This window comes from Nuphar pumila, chromosome 3 (genome assembly GCF_984573655.1).
Source record: "Nuphar pumila chromosome 3, dmNupPumi1.hap1.1, whole genome shotgun sequence".
Taxonomy (NCBI): domain Eukaryota; kingdom Viridiplantae; phylum Streptophyta; class Magnoliopsida; order Nymphaeales; family Nymphaeaceae; genus Nuphar; species Nuphar pumila.
The window spans coordinates 117,258,398-117,272,407 of NC_143251.1; the positions used below are offsets into that span (position 1 = coordinate 117,258,398).

The window sequence follows — 14,010 nt, forward strand, 5'->3', positions numbered from 1 at the left end:
TGCTGTGGATGCAGAGAAATCATTGCAATGATGATTGTTTTTAGTAGATGAAAGGAAGCTACAGCACTGCTGGGTGCTGAATGGGAAGTGAAGGGATATGATACATATGACATAGATGAATACATGTAGGTGATATTTGCAGAAAAATGCAGGGAAATATCATTCAGCAGGTGCATTGTGTAGGAGTGGATGATTACGTGGAGATGTAGTGCTGAAAAAGTGTAGGCAATGGTGGAAGTGAATATTGCTGGAAGAGGGTTGTATGTTATAGCAGGAGTTGGAAAATCACAGCAACAGCTATGAGTGTGAGATACTGTGATAAATGAGGGTGGAAGTAACTAATGAGGCAGTGATAAGGCTATGCACAGATGATTGGGTTGCAGGTTTGTGAAGACACGTGTTTGCAACATATGGAGGTGGTGTTGCTGTGTAAAACTGGGGTAGATGTATGTTATGCAGAGAGGAAAATTACCCAAAGAAACAGTAGTCTATAATGAAACAGTATAACCGAACCCACAGGAATCATGATACTTCCCAACATCTAGCTACTGCATTTATGTCCGAAAATTTCAGAAAGCAACATACTTATGCAACCCTTTAACCAGTTATCATTTCAGCGAGCTAATGGACTATCGCATTATTTAGACCAAGAGACAGTTGTTAAATTTTCAATTCCTGCAACTCAAATTTGGTGTTCCTGAGTAACAAACAGAGAATGCACTTAATGGAAGGTCATGACACCTCCTTATTCTCAAGACTTCTTCGCAATTGGCCTCCCACCAGCAACGGTCCTAATGACCATTCACTGGAAGTATTTGACCATTATCATCATATCACTGATGATTAACAAGTAGCACCCAATCAAGTGATCCACAGGAAACTATTTCATATCTAACTACACACTTACCTTTGACTTGAATGATAATATGGTTAACAACAGTGATTTAACTCTCAACATGTTCTTGGTTTGCAAGGCACCACTATTAGCATTTTCACCATGAAGATCCATCATTGGACACAAAGGTTCCACGGTCCAATACAGGAGGTATATTTTTTTTTTGGATTTCTCTATATACAGGGAATACAACAACTATACTGAAGGTGCTGGAGATCAATTAAATTCCAGAAACGATGATGTCTTCATCTTTATAGGAACTTTCCTAATACGTATAAGGTAAGAAATATGACTGATCGTGAGATGATGTTGAATTTCTGGACTTGAGACTCAGATTTACACCTCAATGACAGGACATTACAGGGACAGGCGCTAATGGGGGCTAGAGTAACACATGTGAGACATGATCAGCACGCCTGAAATATGAACGATCTGGGCAAAATGGAAGTAACTATAACTAAGTAAAAAAAAATGATAAACAAAGCTAATGAATGGTATTGACTAATGAAATAATGGAAATACAACTGTAGATAAGAAATCTTAATGACTGAAATAACACACAGCAGTTTACAAAAAAAATATGTTATAAACAGGAGATTATTTGGATGAAAATTCATGAGCATCGTCATGACATATGCTACCAATAGCAAGAGGCTGGAGGCCACCAAAACAGTGAATAACAGAAATGATTAACTGGGAGGTTTTAATGGGTCATATCTCTTCCTTTTTTTTTTGAATGGGAGGTACAAAATATTGAACAGCCTGATGACAATGTAAGCCACGCATGATTGATGATGAAATGTCAAATTGTAAAAAAAAGAAACGTGGAATATATCCTTGTTTCAGATGCAGCAGGATGTGATTGAAATGCTGAGATCCAGCATGATATTAAATGAGGGATAAAAGCGTAGGGCAAACAAAGTATAATTGAACACCTTTGAAATGAGAATGCCTTGCAATCAAGATCAGCAAAAGTAAAACAGAACGCTATGGAATGTAATTGAAACAAGAAATCAACAAAAACAAAAGAAAATGAGATGGGTAGAGAAATTGAAATCACACAAAATGCAGCAAACACATGACGAAATATACCATATGTCTTGATGATGAAACAATGTTGATGAAAGGCATTAAGATTCCCCTCTCTTCTTTTTTCTTTTCTTAAAACAAATATCATCGAAGTCATTAAGAGACAGAGTGATGATAAGAATGTGTGTTCAGAAAATAGGGGTTAGGTTCACATTAAAATGGAGATAATAGGGAGATATGTGACGGAAAAACCCAGAGGAAAACATGTGATTACAGAAATAAAATGTAGGAATCTGGAAGAATCCCATTTATTATTGCACGATAGGCGACCCGATCTTGCTTCAAGCAACATCAGGGTCACGAAAGTGCTTTGTTTAAAGAGGATAATAAAAAAAAAGGAATCAAAGTACATGAAAAGCTCAAAATTACAAAAGGAAATGAAAAGAGCTCTTACCGAGTTACCAGAAGCTTCTTGCAGCGAGATATTTTCTCTGGACGGTTGGAGAGAAGAATAGGTAAAATATCAATGTACACCGAATGAGGAATGTTCAGAAGTCGATTGCTGCAGGGGCTAGACAGACCTCCTTTGATGCGAGTGTGGCTCTGCTTGATGATCGAAGGGACGTAAAATGATCACTGTGAAGTCTTTGATTAATGATGGTTGAAAGGATCGATGGAAGGGTTTAATGGATGTTTGATCGATCCTCCAGAAGGAAAACCTGATGATCGATGGAGGAAATTGGTGGATAACGGATATCAAAGAAGAAGGACTGGATGATCAACCAAGGCGGATATTGCCTCTCGATAGAGGGAATTGATGGACACTTGAAATGGAAAACCGATCTCCAGAAAAAAAAATGGGCTCCTCAGAAGAGGCTTGGAGGCCTCTTCTTAAAGGTGAAATGGAATACTCGAGAAGGGCAATCCGTTGAGGATTGATGGTGGAGAAGAGAGCATGCGGTTTGCAGATGGAGGGTGGAAAGAGAAGGGGAAAACGCGCAGGAGGATTCTGTTGGAATTTTTGTGATATTTCCTAAAAGAGGCTACCCTTAAAAAGAAATTTTTGTAAAATAGTTCAGAATTGAGGTTTTCAGCAAGAAGCTTCTTAAAACCTTGAGAATCATTTGCTTTTCTTGTAATTTTTCCAATTTTTTAGTTTTTATGTTATTTTTCGATTTTTTTGTATTTTTAGAATAATCCTAAAGCTTTACGAGAAGTTAAAGATTTTAAAACTAATAATTTTTTTTTTGTGTTTTTGTAAAAATATTTACAAAAGGAAATTTTTCTGAGAATTTTAAAGTCACTTTGAGAAATTTTTTTCAGAAATGGGTTTGGATCCGGATTTTGAAGAAATATGGATTTAAAACACTCGATCCAGATCCAGAATCGATTTTGAATACATTAATATGGAATTTAATTCAGAAAATCTGAAGAATGACTGAAATTTAGCTTTGAAGTTGATTTGATTTTCTCAGAAAATGGAAAAAAGGGTCATTTTGTAAATCTTTGAAAAATTTGGGGTGTTCACACCCCCCAGTGCAAGCCAATGCATAGCATAAGCCTTGGGGTCTGGGGTCATAGCCTAAGAGTCTATGCAGCGAACACGACGACCACATGTATGGTAGGCTGAGCCTGCACGACCAATACTTGGTGTCAGGCGGTTTCTTCAGGTTATAAAAAAAAAAAACTGGGTTTGGCCACAAGTCATCTATCATCCGTAGATTTTAACATTTAATTATATATATTTTATATGAAGCAAATTAGGTCACGCTGAACCTGAGCGTTTTTGCTCATGCTGACATCGTGTCCAGTTTGCATTTTGAAAAGCTCAAACACTAAAAAAAAAAAAATGCTAATTTGCGACAAAAAATTGCGGCAAATTTTTTTCCATCGCAAATTTGTGAAGGATTAGCGAGAAAAAACTATTTATCGCTAACATTCGAAATATTTGCAAAATTAGCGATGAAAATATCTCTCTCTCTAAATCCATCGATAATTAGCGATGGATTAGCGACAACATTTTTTCGTTGCCAAAACACTAAAAAAAATTTGCTAATTAGCGAGGGAATTTTTTGCGTCGCTAATTAGCGATGGATTAGCGACGAAAAAATTTTCTCGCTAATTCTGTAGCCAATTTTCGATTTAAACAGTCCCACCTGAGGCGCGAAATTTTTCCTCCCCTCGTTCGAAATTTTCCCTCCCTCCGTTTTTCCCTCCCCCCGTTCGATTTAAACCGTCTCCCACCTCAGGCGCTTCTCAGGATGCCAGAAGCCCCGCCCTTCCTCTGATGACGGGCAGCGACCTCTCGCACCTTCCGAGCGTGACAATGGCGTCGGCCTCCGAAGGCCAAAGGGTCGCGAGATCAACTCCCGCTACCTCTCCGTCGCGCCGTCCTCCTCCTCCCGACGGTGCCCCTCGCCAGTCTCCACCGCCCGTCCCACCTCTCCCTCGTCGGATCCCGTCTCCACTACGACTCCCAAAAGGTTGCAGTCGGTCGATCAACGCCGCTCCTCTACCCCCTCCCGCGCGTCCACTCCTTCGCCGTCAGTTTATTCCGTGAAGCGGGCGCTGGAGGTCCTCTGGCTATCGACCCAGAGCTTGTTGGTTTCCTTCCAGGGGGAGTCGTTCTCCCTCCCGATCGGTCACCGCGAGAGGCGGCCTGCGACTGCCCGCGTCCCTTCTCCGGCCATGATCGGCTCGCTGTGGAAAAGCGTCCCAACGTTGAAACGCGTCGGTTCTGTGCAAAAAAAAAATTGCTTCCTGCCGGAAAATGCGCTGGCAGATAGCATTTTTAAATTTTTTTTTTAATTTAACGATGGATTAGCGACGGATATTATTCATCACTAATTTAAAATAGCGAAGGACTCGCGATGGATCATGTTCGTCGCTAATCCGTCGCAAATTAGCGACAAAAGTAGCGATGGATAAGTTTTGTTACTACTTAGCGTCGAAAAATTCGCGATGAAAATTATCCATCTCTAATACGACGTTAATCCGTCGCTAAACTGTTTAGCGACGAATTAGCATTGGATTAGCGACGGATTTAGGTCATCGCTAATCCACAGGTTTCTTGTAGTGAAAGTCAACAAAACCATGTGGCATTCATCAAAAATGCAAACATACGACCACGATGTTGGCATGAGCAAAAACACTCACGTTCAGCATGACCTGATCTGCTCCTATTTTACATATTTCATGTTTTTATTTTGAATATTTTATATATTATTATTTTTAATACATCTTAGTTTTATAGTATATAAAAACTAAAAAATCCGAGTTGACTTGTCTCATCACGATTGTCTCATGAGTTAAACCCCAAAGGGTCTTAAACCGAGTCATGAGTGGGCTAATCATAGGTGGCAATCGGGTCGGGTCGGTGGGTCAACGGGTTGGTGGGTTGGCAGGTCAGAATAACTGAACATGAACACGACCTGTTTATTAAACGGGTCGGATGTGGCAAACACGAACACGACCCATTTATTAAACGGGTAACCCGACCCGACACAGTTAACCCGTTTAATAAACGGGTCGGGTCGACACAACACGATTACACGACACAGCGACCCGTTTATTAAACGGGTCGACCCGATAACATAGACACGATTGTCGGTTGATGGGTTGGCAGTTAGATAAGTTAATATATATAGAGTTAGGGTTAGTTAAGTTAATATATATATATATATATATATATATATATATATATATAAACGGGTTGGGGGTTGACGGGTTTATGTAAATGAATTGACTTGCCCGCCTAACCCGTTTATTAAATGGGTCAAACGGGTTGGCATACCCCTAACACGAACACGACCTATTTAATTAACGGGTTAAGCGGGACGACCTGTTTAAGCCAAACCCTAACCCAGCCAAGAAGCGGGTTGGCGGGTCGGGTCAGATTTTGCCACCCCTAAATCATACCATGGCGTGAGTTGCTGTGCTGCTGCTAATGTGGGCCCCACAGCTTACCTTGTGGACCAAGGGTGATGGGATCATGGACGGTGATGATTCTAAAGCACCAATGATCGGTGATTTAGCGCATCATCCTATATCCGTCTCACTTGCACCAGAAAAATGTTTCTGCCGTCATCTCCAACCATCAAATGGGCCCCATAAACGGGTCCGGTATTTGCCGTGCTTACAATCATTGTTTCGTCAGTGTAAAACTCTAATCCTCTTACCCTTTGACGTAGGGATCGCCAGGCTTATGCAAGGACAGACGCTCATGGGATTTGAACCTAAACCACCTGCTTAGCGGCCTAGTCCCTTCCATCCACTACACCGAACCCCTTTGAGGCAACCATTGTAGGGATTATTTAACTTGCCCCCGTGTCGTGTCGTATCGCGTCTTATTAAATACTATGTTTTTATTTTTAATAGATATCGTATACTATTTTCTATTTTAATTAGACGATTACACAAGAATAACGCGTCTTGTGCCCTTTTACTCTTGTCATTGTGACACAGCATCCAACGAATCCCATGAGTTGCGTGTGTGCCCCGTGGAGCGAAATGGATCCGAGTGCTGAATCTGATTACTCTGATTGTGTCACGCAAACAGGATTCGATTAACAATCAGGTTCTGATCCAGTACGAAGATTTGCATCTGAATTCTGAGTCCGAGTCTGTACAGAATCTAAATTTGACAGATTGTCCGTCCGTATTACGTCCAAAACGTATCTGATAAGCTCATAGGATTCGGATTAGGTATTGCCTTTCACACTTTTGGCTCCTAATCCGAATCTAGATCCGATAAGGTCGGATTCGAATATCGATAATGCCCAGATCCGATCCAAGTCCAACACCTTCACATCGAAGGAACAAACGTGGAAATTTAAAATTCTAGGACAAATTAGTCCTTTAATCATTTAATCAGGCATGTAATTGTCCGTTCACCGATACCAATATATATATACCATGTTTCAGCGTGTCGTTCTCCTCATTCATTCTGGCGTTAAAGCGGAGGAGCCTTCCTCGAGAAGTTTCCTGAGTTCGTTCACACTCCTTCCCTACTGATCTTTCATGGCGGAATTCTCATTCATTTTCGTTCTTCCGGCGTGAATTTCAATCCCCATTTAGCGCTATAATCGCCAGTAGAGGTGATTTTTACTCTGTCTGAGTTTCATTCCTTTTCTCTTCTCTCCGCGAACTCGTTCTTTGTGGCAATCGCAGGAAAATACCGAAAAATCTCGTAGTTTTATCCTCTGCTCCGGCGAACTTATCTATGTTAGTGAAGTCTTCGCCGCTGGCGAATCGCTTTAGTTTCTTCTCACTCTTTCGTCCTCTTTCGCATGTAATTTGACGCGATGTTGATGTTTTGCTTTCTGTTTCCCACATTTCTTGTTTATATTGGATTAAGGTTTGGATAAAACTTTTGATAAGCCTTTACATGGAGGTTTTGGTGAGAATTTCTCTGAGATTTGTACATGTTTGTGCACTTTGATGCGAGAATGTGTTTGCATTGACACTTTATTTGGACGTGTTGGTTACAGCATTCGCGTGTTTAGTGTTACTTGAAACTTTTTGACAGAAGTTCTATATATTTCTTGTGCTTCTGCCTTTTTAAGTTGTTCGTTTGTTTGGTTTCTTTCCACGAACATTGAAGAATGCTGTCTGTGGAAATTTACCTAGATGAGTTTTGATTTTCTTTTTCCGATCAGAGTATTGTTTGGATGAGCTTTTATTAATTTTTTTGTGCAAAAATGTACTGGCCGTGAGATATACTTTAGGTTAATATAGCCTATTTGTTGTTTATTTTTACAGTTCCTTAAGGTAGTTGCTGTTGCTGAAAACTGCGTGGATTGATTGTGTCTGGAATTTAGCAAGGTACTACAAATTAACGGATTGAAATAAAATAAATAAGGCATACGAAAGAAAAACAATGAAGTGTGGAAGACAAATAAAATTATGTTTTGAAACTATCTTCTTTACACTATCCATTATGTTGTATGTTATGTTGGTTGACTGTTATCAACCCTACAACATACTGTTTTTGGTGCTTGGACCAGACTTGCATATGTGTTGACATGTAGACATGGTCAAGCTTGTCGATTCATATATGTTGGCAGATCTAGACAAATCTGTCGACAACACATGTTGCAAGTCTGCCGTGTTTCATTAGTATGCAGATCTGGACTAGATCAGATATGTCGTGTGCATAAAGCTCGCAATCTGGTCTGATTCTGTCTATGTACATGCTCCTGTTATGATGTAAAACCTATCATGTTACACGCCTTTAAAGCTGATCATGGTTGGCATTGATTAAGGCTTGATTGTTTATGCTCATGCATCTGAATGCATTATCTTTGCTATATGCTAATCGAACTACATGTCCATGCAATTGTGAATATTTTCATGTTTTGGCTTTATTGGTTATGCAGTTAGCTTGTTGTATAGGATACACACATAAATTCTGGGGGCCTTACCAACCCATGTACATGATTATGATCACATGGATCAGCCAGCATGCTGAAAATGCGTATTTTTCACAATGGTCGATTCATATACATGAATGTGGTTATGTATATGGGTCAGCCTCAATGGTTGGACTTGTAAAAAGATTTTTTTTGCATTATTGTCTGAGCATATGAGTTTAGTCATGTACGTATTCATTTGAAGATACGTAAAACTGATTCTTATTTTATCATGTTTGCAAAAATGTGCATATCATACACATGAAAATTCTGAAGTTATTTTGGTGTTTTGATAAATATGATCATGTGCATGTTTGGATGTTTTTGCATGAAATGGATCATAATAATGTATGTTGCAAGCATTTGTTCGCACGCATATGCAGTTGGTTTCAATGTGCATTCGTGTTGTGTGATTGAATGTGCATTGTGGACATGTGTTGAAATAAGTTGTGTTGCATGTTCACTAAAATTTTGCAAAAGATACATAAATCACTTTGAGAAACTTTTGCGGTCAGATGTGAACCACTGCGGGCCATGTGGGCGAAGAGCATATGTTGCTCCAATGTTATTGATTTTATTTATGCATTGCAAATTTTATTTCTGAAAATTATTGGTTTTCCAAAATTAATTGCACTGTTAAAATTTATCTGGCCAGGGCCCAAAATTGGTTTTGCATATGGATTTGCAAAACGGTTCTTGTGTAAAGAACTTGAAATTTGTTTAAAATGATAAAAAAAACCGAGCAGTATAATTAATTTCTTCCTTGATGTTCCTTTCCAAGTTTTGGAGGAGAAATACGTTGGATTTTGGTATCAAGAGACAAGAAGAACGTAGGAGAAAGGAAAAGAATAATATGTGACGGATGAAGGAGAAAGGTGTAGGAAGAAAAATCTTGGAGGTGGACAACCTTTATCGGATGAAGAAGCGTTATTGGATGTTCATAAGAAGATCACGATCCTTAAATCTGAACCTGTTGCTCTGATACCATGATAAAATTCATGGGTTCCTTCTGTCATACATAAGAATAAGCAATGAAGGGAGAATACGCGAGAGCTGCTCCAAAATCCTCAATTGGAGGCTGCGGGTAAGAACCAAAGTCCTTTGTACACATTCCTCTAAAAATTCAAACAAAAAGGAAGTAACATAAACCAAATTCATGCATAATTTCAGAGGAATATCACAACAATTTTCATAATCAACTCATCATTCAAGCATTTAAACAATTATCATGCGAAACAAAATAAGAATGAAAACATGAACTAATGCAGAACAATAAATATGCATTGTTCAATGCGCATCATGAATATCTTATTAAGGTATTTATCAGAGTTGCTTTTGTATGCATGTTCCTATTAAATGCACACAAATTTTAGTTTTCACTTTTCCTTAAACCCGCGGATACTAAAAACGGTCATAACATTCCCGAAGTCTAAGTTAGGTTCTCAGTTGTAGCTTAACTCTACCTTCTTTGAGCTATTTCTAATTTATTTATCTTACTGGATTTTGATAAAATTTAGATCCTATTATCAAAATGTATAAATACTTGTTCGGCTTGGGTAAGCTGTCTCACTCTTAATTTGCATCAGAATGATATCTGTTTTGAATATTGTATATTTTTGTGAAGAATTTAATGTCGTGGAGAAGTAGAAGATAGGAAATTGTAGGCAACTCTAGTGTAAATATAAAATAAGTGGCATCAATGGGTTTTATGAATGATATTTTTTAGATATGTAGTTTAATGGATGTATTGATAACAAATTCCTGTTGGTGAACCACCTATTATGACAGTAAAAATCCATTACTATTCACATGAAATGTCGCATTAGATGTAGATCCACACTTTAAAACATCATATTCTTGCTATAATATGGCTTATAAGGTTGCCTAAGAAAGTGCAAGAATAAAGAGTTTGTACTACAAAATGAAATAAATCTGTCATTTGTTGTGATCGAGTCTAGTCTTTTTTCCCCCCATTTCTTTTTGCATGGTTGTTCGGCTCCACCTGTCGGGTTTGAGTGGGTTTTGCAGCTGCACATTTCAGCACGTTGATAGTGATTGTTGATCGTTTTCTGCATACTTGCTATTGGTGATCCTTACAAGGAGATGATCACATGGTCAAGCTTGATTAACAAGCTCTGATTGGTTGTTGTGGGGGCTTGTCTTGCCTCTGTTGGTTGCATCTGGATTCTCTTCTTTAATTACAGTTAATATTGCCTGTGTTTTCCATTGCAGATATCTAGGTTAACAATCATTATGCTAATTTGTGCTATATCAGCTCGTATATCTGTAAGTGTGAGTTCTTAGGCCTGTTCTAGTATTTGCATTTAACTAATATGACATTGTATGGCTACATTTGGCAGCTTTCATGTTGGCTCTGGCTGAAAGATCGAATTAATGGAGGAGATGCTGTGAGACCTAGCTGTAGAGATTGTTACTGAGGTTATCTAACAAAGTAAAATGTTAGTCCGAAGGCCTCTAAAGAGGACATTGGAAGAATATTTGGATGATGAAGAAGGAACATATACATTTTGCATTCTGTTGCCAAATGGTGTTCATGTAGATTTAATTTTGCATGGTCGGCAAGGAGAAATCCTTTTGCCTGACTTTGTTCGTGCTGTGAGGAAGGAATGTAATAAATTGGAAATGAAACATCATTCTAAAAGAGATGTCAGGTGGAATGATGATATATACTTTGAAGATTTTGCTGGCATGAAAATCAGGAAGAGAATAAGATTTGGTGAATTTTCTAGAACGAAGCCCAATGTTCTTATGTTACATGTATCTCTCTCTCTCTCTCTTGATTTAGTTTGACAATTCTATTCCTTATTTAATATACAAAAGAATTTTGGCATTTTTTCAGGATGGACAAGATGGCGTTTATGCTTGCAAGGTTGGTAATTTTGGTTTTTGGATCCATGTGAATTTTGTATATGCTCATGAATATACAAACGAAAAGCATTCAAATGTACGCCAACTGTGTGCATAACAGTTCTGTTTCTGGAAGAAACTTATGTTTGGCAGGATCATCATGTTACAGCTGTTAAACATAAGTGAGCATAGTTTTATACTTTCTCTTTATTGTTCTTTCTTGTCATTGCAGAATATGTGGGATCTGACCCCTGATACAGATTTGTTGTCAGAACTTCCTGCAGAGTATACTTTTGAATCTGCTCTTGCTGATTTAATAGTAAGCGACTAATGTGCTCCTGTAATGTTTCTATGTTCTGCACTATGGGTCCATTTGGCATGTGTTCTTTCTGATTTTTTTTTTCGGTTCCTGTTTTTTGTATCAGGATAATTCATTGCAAGCTGTATGGCTCAATTCTCCAAACGAGAGGAAACTAGTTAGGTAAAGTAGATACACTCATCACCATCATGAGCGTTGATTACAAGACTATCTTTTTTCCATTAAAAGTTCAACCACATAATCCAAACTTTTTTATATTTCAAAATCAGAGCGAGTTTTTGTCTTGTTAACCAAGCTAGTCCCTTGCATAACTTCCATGTAAAGTCCTATTTGGCATTGTTAAAATGTATTGAAGCTGTCTGCTTTCACACCATAGGGCCTGGGATATGGAACACAGATTTAGATTCTTTGATGCCATTTGTGAGAATTTAAGAAATACATTGATTATGGATAGGACAAAATATGTGAAGAATATCTTTGGGCAGTGATAAATCTTCCCACAAGTACTGCTCTCTCTCTCTCTGGTTTTCCAGGCAAAATGTGGCATTAGTAATTCTGATTTGGTTTTCTTTGAATTAAAAATAGAAATCTACGGACTAAGCATTTGGTCAAAATCTTGACCACCATTAGTTTATTTTTGGTGTTCATAAATTATTTATGTTTTGATTTTTTTGGGAAGCCTACTTTATTTTTCTGTCTGTGAGATGCAAAGGGCAAGAATGCTTTTCCATGGACCCTGCTGAAAGGATTAATGCTAATGCTTCCTAGGGAGTATGAATTCATTCACTTCATTCTTCTTTAGTCTCATTAGCCTTTTTAGTAGAGTGTGATGTTCAGCCTTCACAATCTCCTATGTAGGAGTGAGTACAAATTCTGGTGGGCATTGGAAGGTGCACTGGTGGAGTCTGAAGTTCAACTAAAACTAGGATGCTAAGTCTGAGATCGTGCATTTGGTAAAGGGAAATTTTCGGATCTCAAACAGACTTTTTACCAAATATTTGATGTCAAGTACCAACATTTTCTAAATACCAAATCCGAGCATAATGTTTCCCCCAAAGTGTCAAATAGGGACCTTGGGTCAACCTTCCTCAAACAAAACCATGGGGAACTTTCAAGATTTTGTGAAGTTCCTATTTTACCTTCACTAAGAACACTAGATTGGTTTTTTAACACATGATGGAACTATTGAGACGTGACGTTCCAGATCTGGATCTAGATCCAGATCCGGATGTGATCCAGATTCGGATGTGATCCAGATCCAGATTGAAATATTATCTTTTTTTTTATGTATTTTATGTTCCTATTTTACCCCTCTGCTGTATTTCTAGTCTATATTCTAATCAGGGGCATTCTTGGCATGTATTTTGTTCTTGATATAAAAGTAACCCACAACCCATGAGGAAAGGGTGTGGAGAATATTTTCTGCAGCCTCTTTCTTCTCTTTTCTCTTGTCTTCTCTCTTGTGAAGATTTGGTGACTTGACCTGATTTTACCTGGTATCACAACAACAACTGAACCTTAATTCCTTCATTCAGGTAAGTCTTGAAAGATGGTTGACTTCTCCTTCCCTTTTTTATTCTTCTTCTCCATCGTTGGCTTCTCCTTTTTCTTGTTCTCTGATTTCAGCTTTCATCTTCTTTCTTTCTTATTCTGAAAGTCTATATTGATTTGGATTTCCAAAAAAAAAAATAAAATTTTTTGGTTCATATTATTTGTGATCTATTTGCGTTCCTAAAATCAATTCGGGTTTCTAGAATATCGATTCTAATCTGTGTTCCTAAAATCAATATTGGTTTCTAGAATATCGATTCTAATCGATTTCCTTCCATTGAGATTTTTGAATTTATGTTAATCCCTTTCTTCTATTTCTTTATTCTTCTTTATTGAGATTTCTGGATTTACATTAGCAGTTTTCGAGATTTGTTGTTTGCGTATATTATTCCTTGGTAATCGTATCTGTTCTCAAAAAAAAAAAAAATTCAGACAGATTTGTGTCTTAAGTTAAGCTCATTTCCTTTACTGCAACAACTTCTCAGAAATTCTTTGTATATCCCTCACACCTTATCTTATATGGATTCCCATTCGTCTTCGTTTCTCTCGGCTAGCTTTCTCAACCAGCTAGTCTCTGAAAAATTGACTCCCTCAAACTTTCTTACCTGGAAAAGTCAAATTCCTCCTTTCATCCGTAGTCAAGGTCTCTCTGCACACTTGGATGGGTCGGTTAAGGTCCCGCCAGAATTCATTTTACGTGAAGAAAAAGATGAGAAAGGGGCTGTCACCACTACAGTATTTGTTCGAAATCCGGATTATGTTTCTTGGATGAAACATGATCAATCATTGGTTGCTTATATCACGTTCACTCTATCACAGGAGATCTTGGTGAGTATTCCTTATGACGTGCAACTATGGAGCTATGGGCTAGGCTTATGCAGACATACTCATAGGTTTCAGAGGCAAGAATTATGTTTTTGAAGAAGAAATTTCTGAAT

General features: G+C 38.1%; 1 protein-coding gene across 1 annotated transcript in view; it reads left to right on the forward strand.

Moving 5' to 3' along the window:
- Window positions 1–6,868: 6,868 nt before the first annotated feature.
- Window positions 6,869–14,010, forward strand: part of GMI1 (gamma-irradiation and mitomycin c induced 1) — a 143,741-nt gene continuing 136,599 nt past the window's right edge. The window contains exons 1-5 of the mRNA XM_090000911.1: window positions 6,869–7,020; window positions 10,695–11,112; window positions 11,195–11,224; window positions 11,435–11,521; window positions 11,628–11,683. Of these exons, the coding sequence (XP_089857037.1) occupies window positions 10,792–11,112; window positions 11,195–11,224; window positions 11,435–11,521; window positions 11,628–11,683 (494 nt within the window). The 5' untranslated portion in view covers window positions 6,869–7,020; window positions 10,695–10,791. The remainder of the gene's footprint in view (window positions 7,021–10,694; window positions 11,113–11,194; window positions 11,225–11,434; window positions 11,522–11,627; window positions 11,684–14,010) is intronic.